Here is a 22,612-nt window from a genome sequence, read left to right on the forward strand (position 1 = left end):
TATATTACCTAAATGATTTATTTTCTTGTTTATATTTTTAATTAACTAATCATATATATATATATATAAAGTTATTTATTTAAGTATTTTGTGGCTCTAAAATTATTCTAAACAAAATGTATTAGGCATATATCATGACAAACATGAAGTCTAAATTCGTCTTAGAAAGTCATTTTCACAACAAACAGATCCCGTGATTCGACTCCCAAATTCTCTTTTACTTCTGCAAGTTTATTTTTATTTTTCACCATTTAATTAGTTAATTTTAATTTCCTTCTAGATGGTTAGCTGAAAGGGTAGTCCCCGGTCTCATCATTTTTTTTAATTATTATTATTATTATTATTATTATTATTATATTGTATTTGTGTGAAAAGAAAAGAAACATTTTGGGTCGTGTCACAAGTGAGGCCAAAGCCACTTGTGGATTCAATTGACCGCAGATTTATTTTATGCAAAGTCAAGGTTGGAGCCTTGGAGGGTGAGAACCGAGACAGAGATGAAAGCCATACATAATAACTGATGCCGCTCGTGCCGCGCAAGCAAATTAAATAAACTTAACCCGGAAATTTTTTTTAATCTTTATAAAATTTTGTTTTGTCAACAACATTGTATCGTCCCATTCCGCCTATGCTTCTTGCGAAGAAGATTCAGACGCAGGTAGGTTAACACAACACTCTTCCTCCTCACCTAAACCCCCAGAAAACAAATAAAATAAATAATAATAATAATAGTAATAGTAATAGACTAATCGTAACTAGGGGTAGGCATGGGTTGGTTTGGGTTGGGTTTTAAGTCAACTCAAAGCAAATCATAAAAATTTGGATCCAACCCAAACCAACCCAAATATTTTTAACTCAAACCAAACCAAACCAAACCATTTGGGTTTGGTTTGAATTTTATTATTAAAATAATTTTTATTTTAATAAAATTTAATTATATCAAAATTATAATAATTATTAATTGTTATTAATTATTAAATTGATATTAAAATATAAAAAATATAGTGGATAAAAATTATAAATTTTACAATAACTTAATCCTTAAATTAAATAATACTAGAAAATCAAAATAAAGTTTAATCACAAAAATTATTATTTTTCAATAAATAAGAACGTACACTTTAATAATAAACTTTCACAAACATGACATTAACAATCTAATAATAAATTTTGCCACTTGTTATTTATTTAATTATGCAATATTTGTTTTTATTTATCGTTTTGGTAGTTTTGCGTTATGTTGTCTACTTATATGTTTAATTTTAGGGAGATTGCCAGTTTCCCCCCTACAGTAATCAACATATATTATTTTTTCCCCTTCTGCTTTTATAATGGCCAAAAACTCCTCTAATAGTATAAGTTTACAATATTACCCTTATTTTCAACTACTCTTTTATTTATATTTATTCTAAATTAAATAAATCACATGAATAGAAACTAAATAAAAAATAAAGCATTAAAAATAAGAAATATTTGTTTTGATATGAACAAAAAAATTAATAATAAAATTTTTTTATACTTATTTATTTTTGAAAATTTTCTTATAATAAATATATAAGAACGTTATTAGTCAAATGATAAAAAAATTATTATAAGAAAACTTGATTGACAAATAAAAATTTATTATAAGATAAATAATAAAATATTTTACCTATACTTTTTACATTTAATTTTAAAATATTACAAAATATTTATTATAAGAAAATGTTCACAAAATAAATAATTACAAGAAAAAATTTTATTATTAATTTTTCTACTCATATCAAAATATATATTTCTTGTTTTAATACTTAATATGGGCATTACATTCAATTATTAACCAAAAATTAGCCGACATCTAGCATATCGGACCTAGTCCAAGCCGAATTATTATTGATCATTAGTAGAGTCTCCTGCTCTTTCTATGATGATCTTTCTATGTGGGAGGAATTATTTTTGTAAATAAGAAAAAAAATTTATGTTATTTACAACAATATTTATTTAATATAAATTTATTTTTACTGTTATTTTTATTTTCTAACTGTTGACAATTAATCACGCCGTAAAAAATTTAATGGTGGTCTTTCACTTATTTGTGTTAATTTATTTTGTTTTCATTTATTTCATTTGAAAATTTAAGTGTTGGGATTTTATCCATAACCCATGGATAAACCATACCCAAACCATAATGAAATAGTTTTCTACATAAAACACACATCTAACCCATTTTAATAATTTACCCAACCTAAACCATTTAATTTGGTTTGAGTTTGGATAAATCTATGGGTTGAGGGTTTATGCCCACCCCTAATCGTAACAGTAACGACCGAATTTAAATGTTGAATAAAATAAAACCCACCCATGCGAAAGGAAACAAAAAATGATGGACCCCACGTTGCGTCGTTGTGTGTGAGCAGCTAGCTGAGAGAATTGACGAGTAAACACATATTTTGCAAAAAAGTATTAAAAGGCGGCTTCATTTTGGTGTTAATGGTCAACAATCTCTACCGCTCTTTTATCCTCATTCCTCAAAACACCCCGCCCTTTCTCTTCACTTTCCTTTCAATTATTACTATTATAATAATAATCATTATTATTATTATTATATATAAATATAAAAGGAGAGTCTCCTCCTTTAAATTGCTGAAATCATTGAATCAAACCAAAGCGTGCAAAAGGGCAGGCAGGCAGGCTAGGGTAGAGATGGAGATAGTGATACCTCGAGCACAGGGACCAGGAGGCATGGAGTTCGATTTTAACAGCGCGAGATCAAGTCCGCAGCCGAGCGCTCCTTCATCCCCAAGACGTTTCGGCCAATACTACTACACCAGCGCCCCTTCGAGTCCCTCTCGCATTTCTGAGTTTTATCAGGAATTTGATAGCTACTTCATGATGAATAATAATGATAACGACCATGATAGCAGCAGCAGCAGCATCAATTCTTCGTCGATTCCTTTTTCCTGGGAAGAAAGGCCTGGTACTCCCAAATCTAAATCCCCGAGATCCCCGAAAGAAGATGATTTCGCCTTCAATTTCAGCTTCAGCGCGGAGCTGGAGCAGGCCTCGCTCACAGCTGACGAGCTCTTTGACGGCGGTAAAATCCGCCCCCTCAAGCCTCCCCCAAGATCACGGGCTGACGAGCGGGCTGGCCAGAGAAGTCCCCTGCTTTCTCCGAGATCGCCGAGATCATCCCTTAATCCTATTTCGCATGGCAAAAAGATTATCCGCGAAGCTTTTTCACCAAGAAACAAGAAGAAAGCCGAACCGTCTGCCGTCCAGACCCAAATTAAAGCAACAGAACATGAAAGAGAAAGAGGAAGGCAAAGACGGAATGATTTATCAAGCGGGAGCCGCAGGGCCACAAGATCGCTGTCTCCATACAGGGTATCTCAATATCCATGGGAGGAAGAGCAGCATCAACAACCGCCACCCGTCAAGCAGCCTTCGGTTAATTCAAAGCCGCCGCCGCCGCCGCCGCCTCCTGCTGCTGCTGCTGCTGCTGCTTCTTCTACAAAGAGTTCTTCAAGAAAATGGAGATTCACGGATTTTCTACTGTTCCGAAGCGCATCCGAGGGACGGGCAGCAGATAAAGATCCCCTCAGGAAGTTTTCAGCTTTCAAGAGGAACGAAGACACGAAGAATACGAGTTCCCGCCCAACCGATGGCTCCGGTTCGGGTCGCAGAAAAGGACCGGTTTCCGCTCACGAGTTGCATTATACTAAGAATAAAGCTGCTTCTAAGGATTTGAACAAGAAAACTTTCTTGCCTTACAAATCCGGCATCCTGGGTTTCCACGGACTTGGGGCTTTCTCACGTTCCTGAATTTTCTTTCTTTCTTTCTTTCTTTCTTTCTTTCTTTCATACCAAATTAGTTATTTTTACATATAAATATTTTTTAGTTGTTGTAAAGATAATTTGTTGTTTCTTTTTATAATTGTAGAGCTTACATGATGAACAAATTGGTCTTGTGACTAGTTCCATGATTATTGTAATCTTTGATTCATTTTTACAAATCATATATATTTTGCCCAGCAGCAATATCTGGCAAATTCTATTACTTCAATAAATTTCATTAGTGTGTGACTGCACGCTAATCTTGGACGTAATCATTTAAGATGTCTCTACTTTTTTTTATTCATGATCATTCTTTGCGCCCTTAAAGATGATATAAACCGGGAAAAAGTAATTTCGTCAAGCACATGGAAAATTAAAACTTAATCACATGGACTCCCTCAGAAGAAACAAAGACAGCCCATCAGGTATCACCTACCAATACAGTATATTGTGTTGTATTGCTGATAAAAAAATAATTAAAATAGTTGAGGGAAATGCGAATTGAAAGATGTGGTGGCCCACATCCTCAATAAACATTAATGACGCTATAATTTACAAGATTATATTATGAATAAAGGATCAGGACTCAACTGCTTGCTACAAAGTCAAATAATTAACAGAACAGCGTAACATCTGTCACCGGTACCATATTAAAATATTTATTGAACAATTATTAAGGAATAAGCTGGATTTTGGATAGATATGAACTTGCATAAAAATATCAATCTTAGTTGCAATAATCTTCTTTTACGATACCGGAAACAAAAAGGTTTTATTTAAACAAATTGTCATTGTCAACTTCTAGAAGTAGGAAGGCTTGATTTGATTGGCATGATTGCATTTGTGTTTGTTGAATGATGAGATGATACAGGGCCTTCCAAGTGAAGACAAATGACAAAATAATTGGTAAATTACCCAAACAAGTTATTGTCAATTATGCTTCATTTGATATTTTGATATCGTGGCTTTGAAATTATAATTGTTCGTAGAATATATCTTCTGGTTGTTAACTAAAAGCTCACGAATATTTAGTAAAACCATTAAATAAAAAAGAGAAAAATCACACACCTCCAATTAAGAAGAATATAACTATTTTTATGATAAAATTAAAAGGATAACATACATTTATTTCTTAGAAAAAAAATCAATTTTGTTGGAAAACAACTTTATATTTGTTCACCAAATGCTTTAACAATATTTTTTATGGCACGATCACATATACCAAACAAAGCCTTGAATTACAATAAAAATTCAAAATGAGTAGTTCACAATTAGACTATAAAGTTGTATCTCACAACAACTGATGGCATACTTACTCAATTAAAATACTTTTTTTAGTTTATATTTCAACTCATATGACATCCATTGGTTGAATGAATTGTAAAAATAATATATTAATAATTGGTAATAAATCAATTAAACCATTACACAAACGCAGCATTCTTGTTCAAGATTTAAAGTGTAATTTTAAGGGCCCATTTAGCTTAGCCACCAAGCAGCCGGGCTAAATGGGGTTTAAAAGACCCGCTAAATTTTTTAGAGTGGTGCTATTGGCACACATCGGAGCCCTAACATCCTCTTAAAACCCCTTGTTCCTTTTATTACAAGTGCTAACCTCCCACGAGAAAACAAACACCGCCCCAGATTCCCACTACTGGGTGGGATCACAAACAAGTTTATTACCATAAGTGGAAGGGAAAATCTTACTAATACCACAAGGTTCAATCGAAATTTAGCAAAAAACTATACAATTCAATATAATGTAGTTGACATAACAGGAACAACTTTTATTGGTTATTAAGAGTATAATTCACACACAACATAGTAATATAATCCACCTTCAGGTTTTAAGAAGTACCAGAGACTAGGTTAAATGCATTCCACAATCCTGTACTCATTTTTCCCAGCTTTCTGAAGCTCTCTGCGAGGTAAACTGTGACAGCAAAATTCACGACCTTCCTGGAAAGTTAAAAATTGATTGCTATAATATATGATTAAACATAACAAAGACATTAGTAGTTGACTAATTATTAGCACTTCATTCATACTGGAGCAGTTACTAGAAATACCAAAACCAGATATACATACTAAATACTCAGTCGAAGTTATCAATTTTGATTGGGATAATCTCATCTGCAACATCAAAGTGTCCAACCACTCGTGCGAAAAACACCATTTGTTGTTCAAGAGTGAACTTAATGTTCTCAGCCTGTAAACCAAACAAGGGCAGTGAGAATATACCCAGATGTAAAGAGAAGCTTGTAATTGGTTATCCCGTAAAATAGTAAATACCTTCCGGAATCCATGCTGTTCTCCTTCATACTCCACAAGAGCAACAGGTAAACCATTTTCCTTCAGTGCCTTGTAGATTTTACGAGCTTGATCAGGGGGTACAACCTGCAAAAAGTACAAGATATCAGAATAACCCAAAACCTTTTATATATTACACAAATAAAAAAGAAAACAATTTGATCACATATACATATCAATATTTACTTATAACCCAAGAAGATTATAGAAAACCAGCTGAAAGTTATTTCAATATCCAATCAAACGTGACTTGTAGATGGAAATATTTGAACTGCAAGCAGGACGGCACAGAGATGAAAAGTAACCATAATTTAATTTATACCTTGTCTTCCAATCCTTGGAATAAAATTATGGGGCAAGAAAATTTATCAACAAAATTGATTGGTGACTTCTCATAGTAGTCCTTTTCACTTCCTGCAACCCACCAAGAAAACATCACCGCCGCATCATGGAGTAAACAGGACAAAAGGAGAAAAAAATGATATATTATGTGTGTTTCTATTTTAATTACCAACAAGATTGTCAATATAACGAGATTCAAATTTGTGAGTTTCTGCCCTCAACATGCTCAAGTCAGCAACCTGTCATGAATGAAACACTGTTAGTTTCCTATTTAATAGAGGATATTGCCTTTTATCATTTCTTGAAATTACACAAACATAAGTATATAAAACCTCAAATAATAATAATAATACATCAAAAAATGGAAAAATATACACATCAATGAGACATGGCAAAGAAACATCAAAGAGATTCTGAGGAGCCACTGCTAGTTTTTGTAGCCTTATTGGTAGCAACCAGAGTAACAGACTAATGCCCTAGAGGGTCTCCATGCATTTGAATCGCATAACTCAGCTACAGAAAAGATAAAAACAGGCTAAAATGAGATATCTCAATACAGGATTGAGGCACTGAGGCATTGAGCTCATCACAGCATGCTATCCTTCAACTAAACACTAAAACACCCGCTATTAAATTGTATGCCAGATCAAATCCTAAATAGACCTAAATAAACATTATTCATGATGTTATATTCAGATCCAAAAATTTTATGAGGGCTAAAAGCATGTTAATAGTTTGACTAGGTTGAACCAGAAGTCACAAATTTCTTTTCAAACTGGAAGATGATCTATCAAGTCTAGACACTAATTTTATAGCAGAATCAATTTCAACTGCAAACTGACTTAGAGAACATAAAATGATTATATTAAGGAAAGAAACATGACCTAGACAACATTACACACAAGAGATACTCCACAATTCTTCAGAAATTATGACTGGAATACTTACACCATACAAGGAAGCACCAGCCTTAAATGTGTCTCTAAAAGCTAGAGCAGCTAAGGTTGTGTAGCCACCAGCAGAGCCACCGGTAATACATAGTCGCTTTTCATCTGCCTTTCCACTGCCAACCTAGATGAAAAGATGCATATTAACATAAACTGAACGGTCCCAGGAAGCCTATATGGCAAGAACATAACAAGAACTGAAGGAAAAAAAAATGTAATTACCAAAAATGTAGCACAGCTGCAACAATCATTAACATCAACAATTCCCCAGCGCCCCAAAAGCCTTTCCCGAAATTCTCTGCCATAACCTGACATGTTCATGCATGTCACCCTCATCAAGTGATGAAATACGTTGAACTAATATAAATTTCTTCAACATGTTGAAACATTGCAGTAAAGAACATGCTGAACTGAGAAAGGGACTTCAAACAAATATACTGGTTGAGGGTACTGAGGACAAACCAGTGCTTCCACCATAATTCACATCGACAAATGCCCAGCCTCTACTGGTCCAATATTGGATACTTAGGTTTAAGATCCCACGTGCTTCACTTGTAGGTCCTCCTGCCGTATTTAAACACTATGTCACCATATATAAAGTCAATATACAAATGAGATTGCCCTTTCATAAAAAAGAATGCTAATTCTACCATAGACAGAGAGGGAGAACTTTGGGGCCTTGACAATTTAGCAATTGCTGAGTCTATTAAAGGAAAGCAACTAGGCATTTTAATTTTCTTGATTTCACTTCATCAAAATGAATTTCTAAAGACCATATACTCAAAAAGTTTGCAGCAATCCTTCTGACTCTTCTGTTTTATTCTATCATCCATAAGGTCTTGCAGTTCATATTTCACATTTACACAGCTTGCTGCTTAAACATAAAACTCTATTGCACAAACACAGGCAGGTGCAGTCCAAACCAGGACACCAATGCAAGGGCAAAAATCTGACATAAGTTGTAGGGAACTGACAGAGAAACCATAACATAAATTATGATGCATATAAAGTGACAGATACATAAATACTGCAGCGATAAATTCCCTACACTTGCACGAAATGTCTCCTTTTGTTGTGTTAGCTTCAGATGGTAGGATGAGTCCTACAGCTACAACCAGTAAATAAAAAAAAATGTTAAGCTTGTGAACAAACCATGACTTTTCACTAATAGTGGAGGCTTTTCTTCTGGACTAGCCTGGTAGATAGGATTAGATGGTGGATAATAGTATGCATATGCCTTTTGACCAGGAACTTCTGTTGGGAATTCAATTAACTCTGGCAAGCTGAAGTAGGACTTGTACTTCAAAGTATCTGGTGAGGAAGACCAAACAACCTTGAAATCGACAGCTTTTAATTTATGGTCATCCAACGTCACCTACAAAGACCCGAAAAAAAGTGACTGCTAATATCAGTAAATATAATCTTTTAATGCTATCATTTGATGATATTTTGGAGCTGTAAACAAAAGTCAAATCATCAAATAAGAAGCAAAAGCAGGTTCCAGAACCTTAGCCACTGATGACGGCTCAACACCAGATGCTCCTTCAACAAACAGGCAATCATTTCCTAAAGTCTGCACAATTAGTTCACATCATAAAAACCATCATCATGCTTCTCAGTGATGAAACTCTTTTAATGCTATAAAAAATGACAGGATAAGGTTTTTTTGAACATACAATGTTATCTATATCAGTGAAAGGAATATCAAGCAGAGATAGGGAATGCCCAAAGTCATCCAGAATCCCAAGGTATGACCTTCCGTTTTGCCTGCATCAAAACATAAAATACTTTTATGTACTAAAAGTCACCATAACTTGCAAGTGAAAAGTGTGCATGCACTCACATAAGCGTGCGACAACATAAATTAAAGAGCCTAACAGCAATTACTTTCTCAAGTTTACCTGTAGCTGCAAGCAATTAAGTTCTTTTCTCCATGGCTTTGAATAATTTCATAAGAATTAATGCCAAAAACCCATAATGGTCTTGAAAACTCAGCATCCAGGGAATAAATTGCTAGTACCTCATTATTGGATTCAATCTGTTGTAGGTAGAGAAAGTCAAGTCTCATGGAAAAGTAAATCATTCAAATTATCAAGGATGTTCAACTGCATGACCACATTCAAGCTGTGTGACTACGGTGCATGAAAAGTATAAAGAAGACCTAAAAAATTTATGAAGCTGTGAGCTTTCTACATATAATACTTTAACCGCACTCTCATATTAATGTGAGACCCTTCTCCTTTAATTAAAAAAAAAAAAAACACCATACAAGGTAAAATTGAGCTGTAGAGTTCAACTACTATAATACTGAAAACGTCAAATAATTGAACTTACCCACTTATGGAGATTCCAAAATCCATTCTTTCTATCAGTAACAAAAAAAAGTTCACCTGCATAAATACAAAGATAAACATTCAGGTATGCAACAAATTAAAACTATAGAGATAGCCAATCTAGCAATATTTCTTACTTGGATTCTAATATGAATTGTCATACGTGGCATCTGATAACCATCATTGTCCAATAAAACCAACACAAGTCTCCCAAAAAAGTGGAGGATCCAAACAAAAAAGAAATAAAATAATAACCAAATCCCCAGCATGAACTAGGATTTCAATATTTTTCTTGGGTCCTCTACTAAATCTCAACGTTGACTCAGTTGAGTTGAGTTAACAAGAACTAGGTGGTAAAGGAAGTTGGTGCCAATGTTGTTTAATGGGTGGTTAACCATACAGAAATTTGATCCAAGAATTAGATGCATCTACCCAGCAGCAGAGATTTCACATAAATTACTTTCAGTAATATGTATTAAATGACACAGTGTTACCCTTAGCCCCACTGACTAACATCAGTAGTTCAAACTTAAGCACCTTTGGAGGACCACTTGGGTTCAGTCGGAGACTCCACAACTGTAGGATCAAAGCCAGCAACACAAACACGTTTGTAGACATCTCTGTATTATAGCATTAAAGAATTAATCCAATTTATCAAAGATAAATATATAGAAGTCAGATAAAAAGCACAAAAGTTCAAGAGTTCAGGGAGTCTATAAAACCAAATAGGAGAAAAGAACAACTGTGGGAGTAAGCAAGAGAAGGCATTTCAAATATAAAAGACTCCATAAGGCTACATATGAAAATATGTCAAGTGATCAACTACCATAAGGAAGTTCAACATAATTAGCTAAAAGGTGTGTCACATTTCTAGTTTTCAACCGAGTTCTCTAAATCCCGTTTTCATGTCTCAAAAAAAAAAACTTATATATTAGTGACTTATATCATTTTAATAATATAACATTAAACAAAATTCTGGTAACTCTTCAGTAAGGTTAGTAAAGTACGGCTATGCAATCATAAAGAAATCTGCTCGTAGAGAAATCTGCTCACCCATTTTCGGAAATATAGCCAACCCAGAGTTCTGCTTTATCCCATGGCATGTTCGGATGGTGCCACTCAATCCATGCCATCCGTTCACCTCGTGGATCCATACGTGGAAAGGCGTAGAAATCACTGCCGCTTACTAAAACTTTTGGTTCTGAATGGAATATGGTGTGCGCGAGAGAGAAGCCACAGAAATCATTCCTCATTAGTGGTGAAAGCAAGACAAAAATAACATTAAACAGTACAAACATAATCAATCATAAGGAAAATCCCCGTGAAACCTAAATTGTGCCACATCTTGTACCTTTTTCTAAGTCCTCTTTATATCAAGTGCTAAGATCCTAACCATCAACTTGTTGGTCATCATTGCTTGCTTTATTAAATTATGAATCACACAAGTCTTAATCATGGATTCCTTTTTAACTGGAGTAGGGTTGGGTGTTCATATGTCCAACATATCTTCACATGAAAGAAACAGTTGTCAACTGCTTTCTAAGAAATTTCACCTTGGATATTCTGGCCATTGAGGCCTATGGCTACAATTTCTGTGGTTGAGTTTAAAGCATCTTGACGACGATCTGCCAAATAGACATAAATAAATAAATGCTTTTCATATAAAAGAAAATAGATAACCCGAACATCAGCCTTCAGAGATTAACAAAACCGCGATAATCTACCTTCTCTTACGGTAACATATCGGTTAAAGCGAGGGTCAAAAATTCCATCAGCATAAGACACAAGTGGTTCACCATAATCTGGTGTAATTGGTAGAGGAGAAGAATCTGCTCACACAAAAAATAAAAAAATTAATTAATTAATTAATGTGCACCAAAAAATTGCTTCACGATTGATGATTCCTTAAAACGGTATGACCTAGAATTGAGCACCCATGGACATTATTAGGTCGTCCATCAATTCTATATGAAAGAGAACAGAATGGAACGCGATAACAAACTGTGAAGACGAGCATCCAATTTCAGTTAATGTGAGATTCAGATCGCAATATGTAAACTACAAAAGAATCAACCAAAAAATGTTGTAACATGGAAAAGTTAAGAGTGGTCATATTTGCATTTCTATTTCAGTTAACATGAGATTCAGCTCCTCCATCAGTTCAATTAACTATGAAGTCTAATAACAGTGTCAGTTAGGAAGTAGATTGAGAGAAAGTGAACAGAATGGAACAGGATAACACACTTATCTGTTTTACCTTTGGAATCTATTGAGTGTTTGTAGAGTCTTTGGTCCTTATAGTTGGAGAAAATGACAGTGTCACCAAAAATCCTGAATGCACCGCCTCCATATTCCTGAGCCGTCGTGCGCACGGCGTACTCTTTTGGTGTAATATCACTAGGTTCATCCCCTGCTTTCGCTGGTTCCTTAACAAGAACCCCTCGCCTGAACTCATTTAACCAGATCAATTTGATTCACTAACTAGATAAAGTAATAATAATTAATTAATTAGACAATCAAACGTATTTATCATATATTTTAGTTGTTCGTATAACAGTTGTCAGTTCAGTTGTCTCAGCGTACCCTGCTTCAGTAGGACGTGATTCGAGCCAGATGAGGCGGCCGTGACCGTCAACAGCGGTACCGCCAAGTCGTTTGGACGCGCCTGAGACTACGTCAGCGGTGAGTGGTGACTTCCAAGAGCCGTACGGCGCTGTGATTTTGTCTTGTGTTGCCGAATATGTCTCCGGAACCGGACTCGTTGAAGCCATTATTTTACAGCCTCGTTGCTTTTGCCTCTTGGGCGATGCTGTGAAGACTGTTCTTCTAGTAAAGATATATTTAAAGTTGATGCTAGCTGAAGATGAAGAGGCAGAGAAGCGAGTGAGAGTGGTGATGGCTGAGAGTAGTGAAATAGCCATTTCATTTCACAATTGATTATTGAATTTGAATCAACGGTATCGTGTTTTCGGGTGCACGTTATCTTGGAATAACTATCACCGTCTGATTTGAGGATATCAAACAATTAGCTTGCATCCTGACTCTCGGTTTCCAATAAATAATAATTTGCCACATTGATGCGAGCAAGCATCCAATACAGTAGTGATGGTGAATGCACTTCACCTGCGGACAGATGGACTAATCATGAAATAAACCAAATTAAAAACAAAGGCAAATTGAGGGAGTAGAAAATGATATTAATACAGCCAAACAGACAGGCGTCAGATTTCAACATTTTTGCTCCGAAATTTTTTCATAATCTAACAATGCTAACCTATGATTATGAATCCTTCACAGCTAACTGCACAAGCAGAAAAAGCGACGGTTTCCAGCATCTATACCAAAGTCGTTGTGCTTAAAATATAAAATATGAAACTTGAGAAGGAAGATTTTAAAGGTAACTTATGTTCCTACAGATGCTCAAATTATGTCCGCATGTTGATCCCACTGCTTCCTGTAATACAAAACCTTGGAGATCATCCAGATGTCTTTCCCTTAGGTCTGGATCTGTAATGACCTGAAATGGGTTAGAGTTCTTCAGAAGCAGCAAATATCAGGCTGCAGGTAACAAGTGATCGATAACAACACAGTCAGAATACAAAAATTAATTGACACCATCAGTCATTTTGACACTTGTCAATAAAAGTCGTATAAACATTGTGCAGCATAAAAATAGTAATCTCCTCTCGGCTTCTGTGAAATAGCTTAGTTGGCGATTCCCTGATCAAATTGTTCACATTGGTCATTTAATGAGCCATCTCAAACGTCAATCTTGTAAAATCTTATCTTCTGTTAACTATTATCAGACATCACTATTGATTTTCACCCATCAATTGAATAGGAACATCAAGTTGACACAGTTATGGATCAGGAGACAAATAATTTTGCATAAGTAGATAAACAAACATTTTCCCAATACAAAATATTTTTAAGATAAAGTGAAAGAAGAAAGAAGTTGCCAATCAAACAGGAATACATAAATTAATAGCAGACTCAATTACAAGAGAGGTTCTAGAGTGAGTATCTCCATTGTACTACACCCAATTAGAGATACCAAAAACAGAAAACAGAACTGAAAGTCAATCCGATTCCTTTAAAAAAAAAAATCAATTTTTGATAGCTACCTAGCTTTTGTTAAATATGGTTTTGTTGATAAACAAGCCAGCAGAGAATCTTGTTGGCGAAAACATAATTGCTTATTTCCACCAGGGATGTGATTGATATTAGCATGCACTAAGTAGCATATCATTCATGCATAAGCATAACAATAAGTCAGAAAACCAGGTCTTCATGGGTAAGATGTTATGAAATTTTATAAAAAATAAACCTCGAGATCACCGCATTTGCTCCCAATTATCTGAGCAGTCTCAAAAGCTCGTTTCAAGTCAGATGAGTACACAGCAGAGGTTGCCCTCTCCTTCGAAAGTCGATCAGCAACCTTGACCAAAGCTGGCTATTCATCAAGAGTGGCACAAAAGCTTTAATAGAAGCAAAAGTTAACTTACAGCAGTTGCTTCTTGTCATCTAACATCATTCAATTCCACATCCCTATAAAAAGATTAAACTATAACCCAAAAAAAAAAAAAAGGAAATGTTTGCAAACAAGATCATTCCATGATAGTTGAGGTATAAGCACAGATGAGAATCAACCAACAAAACCCTAAGTGTGCTTCATTTGTCACATAATTGACTTCTGTACGTTCAAGGTTAAAATTAAATCACATCATAATCACGTCCTCTATACAATATAAACAGAGGGTAAAGAAAGTGGAAGGAACTTGAATTCTTGCATCAGCATTCCATGCTGCTTCTCCATGAGGCATCACTATAATCTCGCGGTACCCACTTCTAAGTATGAAAGAAAAGGAATGCTCCTCTCCTCTCAGCTAGTAGATTCACGTGTGCAAGCAAAATAAACCAGTCTAAATAATGACTCACTTACAAGTTACAAGAATTAACGCATCGAAGTTCAAAATCAAGAAGAGGTAGAACCAAAAAAAAAAAAAAAAAACTTGAATCAGAATTTACAGCCGTTAAATCAACCATTGAGTTTGAGTTGGCGCAGCCGAGACAGAGGATTACGGATTTGTTACGTAAATGGAAAGTTCTATTGCCGTTGAGGAGGTCAAACAATTGGGCGGGTATCTTTAATGCTGCACTTGCGTCGTTTTTTTGGACGCGTTAATCATACACAGGGCCCCGTTTACGCTACTTTGCTCACTCGGGCTTCCCCGTGGGTCGCACTGTCACACATTACGGACTTGGGCGCGTGGCACATAAAGCAACAATGCCCTAGCAACACCGTGATCAATTCTAAGTACACCCGTCATGCAGTCCATGAAAAATGTGTAAAAGAAACTTTTGGATAAATAAAATTTGAGGCTACTTATGAAATAAACGGGTGCGTTTTTCTCAAACTTTTAAACATCATCCTCGGTAAGAGTAAAAATCCTCTCCTGCCCACTGATCACGTTGTGTTGAGAAAACACTGATCAGATCAAAAGAGAAACTTGGTCTGCTTGGAAACTAATTAAAATTTGCCTACCACCTATTTATGTATTATTGGATTAGTTAAGTCTTCTATGAGAATGTTCAAATTTCATTTTAGTACTCAAAATACCTTGCGCCATCGTCTAATGATGAGCTTGCCAACAACAAGAGGGGACCCCTTTGCTTGCAATTATTTTGGGAAAATAAATATCCAAACATTATATATATAAAATTAGTGGAGGCTCTTATCAACCTAGCTATCAGAACTAAATTATGAAGTTGGATAAGGTTCAATAACATAACACATGCTCTGACGCTCAAGCACATGAATAATTTTCTTCCAAATTAATAGCAAATTGTCACTCTTCTTTCAATAGTCCTTTTAAGAGTTCTTCATAAAAATGATAAAGCATTCAGAAAAAAAGTACCAGGTTCATGTAATCTGGTTCTGAAGTAGTAGGCAAAAGCAGAAGCACTTCTAGAGCAGAAGCACTTCTGGTGTATGGAAATAAGCATCTTCAAAAGCTTCAATCATTACGGAAAGCAATTTATGCGCTGCAGCCCATCTGTTGCCCCCCTTAATCATAGAAGTGTGGGATGGCAACTTATAATTAGACCCTTTTCCAGACATAGGATTAAGGCCTTCTAATTATGTTGAGACAAGCTAATTAAAATTTAATTATCTTCATGAGTTTGTAATCTTCAACCATGGTCCGATTATCAATATGAATGCCTTCAATTTTCTTTCTTAACCTAAGCTATATTAGCGAAATGAAACTGGTGAATGTCACATTGAACTGTAACTGATGCAGATCGGCTAACAATTCCATCTCAGGAAATTTAATTAGAAGGCAACGATAAAGCACCTTAGATTCATAGAATCACATTTAGGTCACTTTTTCCACTCATTTGAAGCTCCCCTTTGATGTCATATTTACTTCAAAATCAACGACAGTAAGGCAAAATAATCACCAACTTTTTAATTATCAAACGAGTTTCCTTTCCTATTCAGTAATCAGCTAAAGCGTCCTTAATCGAATCGATGATTTAATTTTCGAATGAAAAATTGGCTTTTCTATTACTTACTGTTCTAAGAGTCATCTAATTATGAATGCTAGCTCTTTAAACTTGATGGCGCATCAATTCAAATTCAACTCTTCGTGGTAAGACTAGCTCACACGCCACACCCCACAAGTATGCTTTATGAACATAACTTTTGTCTAATCAATACACGTGCTTGATGATTCTGCGTGTCCAGCTTGCCGTTCTGTTTAAGATTTATTGTCATTTACTTGCCTTTTATATTATCAACTAAAGCTTATTAGATTAGTCCTGCTGTAATCTATCATAATTTACATTTTATTTGAGATCGAGTTATTGTATTTTTTAAGCTGCCGCTACTGTAGAAAAAAATTATAACTATAAAATAAAAATTAATAATATGTAGTAAATATAAATTTTAAATAATAATTTTAAAAAAATTATTAAATATATAATAGATTTTCTATCACACAAGTGAAAAATCATATCGACATAACTTTCAAGTTACAGTAGTTATTGTTTACCAAACGTTTTAGTTTTATAACTTTTAAATTGTAGTTGTCCAACCTCAATCCCAAACGTACCGTTAACATGACTTAATAGTCACCTAATTTAAAAAAATTATTTAGGGTTGACAAATTTTACGTAACTATGTTAGTTGTACAATATAAGCGTAATCATAGCAGTAGATTAATATAAAAACCTGATCAGAACAACTTAGTCTATCTATAAATATTCAAATTTGCAATGGCAACATGCCGACACTTATATGTATCTGTCTTTCTTTCCAACTTAGTCATGTCATCCCCTCTGAGAAATTGACTTGTTTTGGACATTATACTAATAAAATGCTTTGAAATTGCTTCTAAGCAACGACTACTTAGTTTTTGTTTTGCTGAGTGACCAAATGTAAAGAAGTGCTAAATATCCAATTATCTTTTTCATTTTCTGTTGCCTAAAATGACTTTATTGAATAAGACTTTAAGGTGCTCTGACACCAGAAAAAGAGAAGTAACTCATGAGAACCAGAGAAAGGTAGAGTCACCGAACCCACAAAGAAAAAATTAAAGCAAAATTTCCAAGGATGAACAGGAGAAAATGTTTGAGGAAAGATGAGCTGCACCTCAATAATTAGTGACCTTTGTAATCGGTTTGGAAAAAGAAAGTATAAAGCAAGTGAAGTGATGTTGATGCCCTATGTAATGATCAGAAAGGCACATGCTAAACCAACATTAGCAGTCTCCCCCTTTTTCATCTTTTTCTGAATTTTTTTTTTTAATTTTCTTCTGCATTGCCATCCCCACACCTCGTGGTCCGACCCCTTATCTTAAATCACATTCAATTCAACCATCTCTCTTTTTCATCACTAAACTTAGTCACATCAAAACTTTAGTCCCATTAGTTTAACCAACTTGTATTTGTTTATCTTCCCTTCCCCACTTAAAAAAGTTTCCAAGGACAATCCAACCACCGTCCTAATTCACTCATACATATATGCCATAGCTATACCATCCCTAGATTTATCTTCCACCAAACATACCCTAATTATTTACGTTCAAAGATGCCACCAATACACTCAAGTCCATATTACCAAATGGATAATCCGGCGATACTATCATTGCTCCGGCATACTACTACCGGCACGGGTGAACCGAAGCGTTCCAAGTCATCATCCACGGGCGGGCTTTTAAAGATATTCAAGCTCTTTCCTATGCTAACCTCAGGTTGCAAGATGGTTGCATTATTGGGTAGACCGCGAAAGCCTTTACTCAAAGACAGCGCTACGACGGGCACTATTTTTGGTTTTCGCAAAGGGAGAGTGTGTCTAGCCATACAAGAAGATCCTCATTGCTTACCAATGTTTGTTATAGAGCTACCCATGCTTACAACCGCTCTTCAAAAGGAAATGGCTTCTGATATCGTTAGAATCGCGCTGGAATCTGAAACCAAGACTCATAAGAAGAAGCTCCTAGAGGAGTTTGTTTGGGCCGTGTATTGTAATGGCAGAAAAATCGGGTACTCCATTAGGAGGAAGCATTTGTCAGACGATGAACTTCATGTGGTGCAACTTTTGCGAGGTGTGTCAATGGGCGCGGGTGTGCTTCCGTCTCCAAATGAGAAGGAAGCAAGCGCATGTACAGATGGTGAATTGACGTACATGAGAGCAAGATTTGAGAGGGTTGCTGGGTCTAAGGATTCTGAGGCTTTTTATATGATCAATCCAGAGGGTGCAGCAGGGCCTGAATTGAGCATTTTCTTTGTCAGAAACCATTAATTAGATTTTTATTTTTATATGTATATGTACTACGACTACAGCTAGGTACGTTCGTAATTAATTCTGTGAATTAAACATTTGTCACGAATGTCATAAAAGAAAAGTCGCTTATGCTTTTTTTTATTATTGTTCAATGATTTAAAAGGACGAAGATCATTAATTATCGGCCTTCTCTTTGTAGTCTTATATACATATCGTTTGGCTCCTAGTCCATTAATTTCCAATTCCAATTCATGCCATCGATTGCATCGTTTTGCTTCAGCAGCGGTCAGCACGACCCAGAAGAGAATTTTTTTTTATTTTTTTATTTTTTTAGCTGGAAGCTTGGAGAAAGTACCTGAAATATTATAATGTGGAGGAAATATGTAATTATGATATTCATCAGCATGCTTGACGTTTTTGTTTCTTCCGATAATCATTAATCATTGTCAATTAAAGCTCCATTATTTGGCATGAAAACAAACAAATGAAGTTAAAAGTCTTATCATGAGAGTAAGTGGACGCCATCAAGAAAAGGGTTTCACCCAATCTCAACGCGTGCTACTTATAATGAGCTCAAATTGGAAAGCTGCCGTGTCCAGAAGAAATGCTCACTGTAGTGGAATCAATGTTACGGAATATGGATGGTGAAATATCCATCAATCTATCAAACGATGTCTCACCTCCCTGTCAGTTTTCTGGCGTTTTCTTTTTCTTTTTGTTTAAAACAAAAAAGAAAAAAAAAATTATTATTATTATTATTATTATTATGTGTATGATGAAGGGCCGCATTCAACGGAATTAGATGAACATAGCAACAATGCAGAAAAAAGATCATGTCGCGAAGTACCTTTCATTTCCTTCTTAGAGGCCACTCGCTTTCTTGCTATGGCATTGCTAATACGCTCTCACTGCATAAACTAAAAACCATGTATCTCCTTTCTCTCTTAACCAAAACTTCTGCTGCCACTAGGGACTAGGACTAGTTACTCAGTGGTAACTCACATCCTCAAAATGCTTGAAGGTGTGAGTTTGAGCCCCCACATAGACAGACAGACTCATTCTAATTCTCTATCCTACAAGTGTAAATTGCAACTAGATTTCTCTCTCATTATTTGTGACAACAGATATCCGAGCTAATATACATCTAATTGTATTACAAGTATGTATTTATAGAATTAATTATAACAAGTTCAAGAAAATAAAACAAAAAAAAGGCCAAAATCACAAAATAAACATACGAATGAATTATCTAAAAAGTAAAAATAAAAAATCAACGTAAAAAAAAATATATTAAGTCGATCTGGGCACCCAGCCCGCCGGCCGCAATCCTATTCGAACTTAAACATCTGCAAACTAGCCAAGAAAAATCTTGATACTTGATAGAGCTAGCCCACTGGACCACACTGTCACAGACGATCCGTTGTCACTATTGCGCGGATCGTTTTAAATTCGATGGGCCCTATCCAAAGTGGTGGCAAAGTACCCAAGCCTTCACCTAAAGGCCCGTAGCCAGTTAATTGATGGTCATGTTAGTGAGCTGTTTTCGGGAAACTTCAGGCGCCGTTCCAAATTGAATGAAACCCAACATCGTGTCAGCTGCTACTTTGCTACCACTCTTTTTTTTTTTTTTTTTTTTTTTTTGTTCACCACGTTGATGTCTTTTTTATTTTTTCCTTTTTCGGGTTTCTGTCAATCTTCGCATTCATGAATTGAAGTTGTAGTTGACCAACGAAGTAGAAATTAAACCATTCTTTTTTTTCTTTTTTAACAGTATACAATCAAAACCACATTTAAAATGCTCGTGTTAAAAGTTTCAGTAAGATTTACTGTTTGAGGGTAAAAATAAATATTTCTGCATCGTTTGCACGGTAAGTCAATAACCTCCAACCATGCTTCATTTACTTGGCCAAGCGGCCGGGCATCGCCGTTTGAATCCTATAGATGTTAGAGAATTAAAATAAGCAATTTGAATTTTGCCTTATTTGTAACTTTTAAAAATAAGTAAAAATATATAATAACCAAAAAAATACACATATCATACTATTAAAGAGTATTATTTTGATAATTTTTGACATACTAGTATGAACAGAAGAATATTAACATGGGATGAACGTAATTATACATAAAAACATTTTACTAAAATATGTTCGTATTGGAGCCATTCTACTTAAAATTTTCTTATCTGCGCTATGTGTTAGTTTATGTTTCATTAGCCAATTTGTTGATATTTGATAATAAGAAAACTTAGGAGCTTCAAATCAATTACTTAAATAGTAAGTAGCTTTAAGTTTTGAAATCACGCCAAAAATTAATTATTCATAAGTATTACAACTAATTAATATACCAAAAATAATACAATCAACTAATATATATATATATGAATTTAATATATTTATTACTTATATAATAAATTTTTAAAATAAATACACATATATTATAATATTATATACTTATCATACAATTGATATTGTCCGTTCGATATATTTTAAAATTCCTCCTTGAATGAATGAAGAGATTTTATTGTGCTGTTTTCTTATTAATTAGCACACAAGGAAGGGGGAAAAAAACAAGAGGTACAAAACAAACCACAACAGGATTCAACCAAAATAACCAATTGTTGACTCGTGCACAAGAGGACAAACTACCCGTTCCCACGCGGTTTTGAGCCTAACCAAACGGTCGAAGTCGATTGAACCAAACCAACCGGCAATTGGGTTGGAAGGGAACAGTTAAGGTCCCACCGAATGGCTAAAAACATGAAGATCATGCGGCTCAAATTCCTCTCGTCACCAAAATTTAAATTTCTGTAGCAGACAGGGTTCTATTTTGGGCCCCACCATTCAACAGCTGGTGGATAAATTATTGAGAGGACTCACTCATTGAGCATGTTAGTGCCTTGTATTTTCATTGGATGTTTGAAAAACTCTTCAATCCAGTCGGTGAATGTGAGTCAGGGTTTGATGCCAGCTGTAACATCAACTGCCCAACTGCTTCTTGCTAAAGTTGCATCACAAGGTACACCATAACACTCCAAAATCCATAAATATCGCCACGTGGGCGGCTAGGATGCAATGATGATATCAGTTCCGTTCAGATTACCGGGCTTTAATACCCCAGTCTATGTTAAGCGCGTGCTCTTTTACGAGCCATTCACCAGCTAATTTACCATTTCTTTTCACTATATCATCACGTTTCGTGCAAATTCATTTAGTCTCTGGAAAGCATAAAATAAAGAGAGGCAAATTCAAATTGTTAAATCTTTTATAAAGTCGTATATAAGCTGTGGAAAGTTTATGAGGGTCAAAGTATTTTTTCTTATAGAATTAAATTAATGTTTGCAAAAGTTCGAGTGCGCATTTCTTTGTGATGAGATCATTTACACTCTAAAAACTACTCTAATACTCTCGTTTTAATAAAATAATTTATTATAAAATTATTCATTATGTGAATTATTATTAAGAATAATTTATTTATGAGCCAATGTAACTTAATTACTTTAAACACTAACATAGCACCCTCACTATTCAACATATAATCATCTTACCACGGACTTTTAAATTTTTTTTAACATCTTAAAAAAACACTTCGTTCAATCTGTAGTAAATTAATATTTTAAATTATTTTGAGGACAAAGTATTTGTGACCCTCATATTTTTCAAAAAATAAAATAAACTAAAAATATTGGAAAGGTGCTCATATTTTTTGTCTTTAATTTAAAAAAATTAAAATCTCTTTAAAACCACTAATCCAGTCGGCATCTTCTTCTTCTTCTTCTTCTTCTTCTTCTTTGTGTGATACTGTGATATGACAATTTGTTTTCTAGTTATTATTGCGAGTCAATAAAAGTCCATACTTCTTGATCTTAAAGACTTTGAGGGTGTAAAAATTAATATTGAATACATTTTTTAATTAACCAAAACTAATAAGTAAACTTTTTTTAAATAATTTATTTGAAACTTGACTTAATTCCATTGTTGTAAGTTATGTTAAATTTCTTGAAAATTTTATTCGAGCATGTTGAATAATTTTATTAGTATTTTAAGTAAACTAATTAAAAAAAATTTTTGACGTTTTTAAGA

At 34.7% G+C, this 22,612-nt stretch overlaps 3 protein-coding genes across 8 annotated transcripts; 2 read left to right on the forward strand and 1 right to left on the reverse strand.

Moving 5' to 3' along the window:
* The first annotated feature begins 2,593 nt into the window (after nt 1-2,593).
* LOC18041376 (hepatoma-derived growth factor-related protein 2) lies at nt 2,594-4,088 on the forward strand. The gene has a single exon (XM_024184941.1). It carries the CDS (start codon nt 2,683-2,685, stop codon nt 3,799-3,801), a length of 1,119 nt encoding a protein of 372 aa, XP_024040709.1. The 5' UTR covers nt 2,594-2,682; the 3' UTR covers nt 3,802-4,088.
* A 1,299-nt stretch (nt 4,089-5,387) lies between these two features.
* On the reverse strand, nt 5,388-14,866 carry LOC18040532. Of its 6 annotated transcripts, XM_024183931.1 has the most exons (22): nt 14,073-14,864; nt 13,160-13,262; nt 13,020-13,080; nt 12,329-12,868; nt 12,003-12,190; nt 11,470-11,574; nt 11,299-11,370; nt 10,799-10,946; nt 10,283-10,365; nt 9,747-9,802; nt 9,314-9,450; nt 9,089-9,179; nt 8,920-8,985; nt 8,565-8,787; nt 7,875-7,976; nt 7,635-7,720; nt 7,414-7,536; nt 6,635-6,704; nt 6,446-6,537; nt 6,106-6,210; nt 5,902-6,022; nt 5,388-5,772 (listed from the first exon to the last, which is right to left on the reverse strand). In XM_024183931.1, exons 4-21 carry the CDS (start codon nt 12,664-12,666, stop codon nt 5,909-5,911), a joined length of 2,199 nt encoding a protein of 732 aa, XP_024039699.1. In that variant the 5' UTR covers nt 12,667-12,868; nt 13,020-13,080; nt 13,160-13,262; nt 14,073-14,864; the 3' UTR covers nt 5,388-5,772; nt 5,902-5,908. The 6 variants fall into 6 exon arrangements, with proteins under 6 accessions (XP_024039699.1, XP_024039701.1, XP_024039698.1 ...); XM_024183933.1 differs by having other exon boundaries at nt 10,799-10,937; nt 13,020-13,262; nt 14,073-14,866; XM_024183930.1 differs by having other exon boundaries at nt 13,020-13,252.
* Nucleotides 14,867-17,565: 2,699 nt separating this feature from the next.
* LOC18040533 (protein MIZU-KUSSEI 1) lies at nt 17,566-18,711 on the forward strand. Its single transcript, XM_006434778.2, has one exon. It carries the CDS (start codon nt 17,838-17,840, stop codon nt 18,549-18,551), a length of 714 nt encoding a protein of 237 aa, XP_006434841.1. The 5' UTR covers nt 17,566-17,837; the 3' UTR covers nt 18,552-18,711.
* The last annotated feature ends 3,901 nt before the right edge of the window (nt 18,712-22,612 follow it).

Source organism: Citrus clementina, unplaced genomic scaffold (assembly GCF_000493195.1).
Source record: "Citrus clementina cultivar Clemenules unplaced genomic scaffold, Citrus_clementina_v1.0 scaffold_5, whole genome shotgun sequence".
Taxonomy (NCBI): Eukaryota; Viridiplantae; Streptophyta; class Magnoliopsida; order Sapindales; family Rutaceae; genus Citrus; species Citrus x clementina.

Excerpts from the sequence above, each read along its gene's own strand:
- LOC18040533 (XM_006434778.2), top strand. The coding sequence starts at position 17,838 with ATGCCACCAATACACTCAAGTCCATATTACCAAATGGATAATCCGGCG.
- LOC18040532 (XM_024183930.1), bottom strand. The coding sequence starts at position 12,666 with ATGGCTATTTCACTACTCTCAGCCATCACCACTCTCACTCGCTTCTCT. Across the intron at positions 11,371-11,469 it reads ATATGTTACCGTAAGAGAAG|ATCGTCGTCAAGATGCTTTA; the intron begins GTAGATTATCGC and ends TCTATTTGGCAG. Across the intron at positions 8,788-8,919 it reads AGCCGTCATCAGTGGCTAAG|GTGACGTTGGATGACCATAA; the intron begins GTTCTGGAACCT and ends GGGTCTTTGTAG.
- LOC18041376 (XM_024184941.1), top strand. The coding sequence starts at position 2,683 with ATGGAGATAGTGATACCTCGAGCACAGGGACCAGGAGGCATGGAGTTC.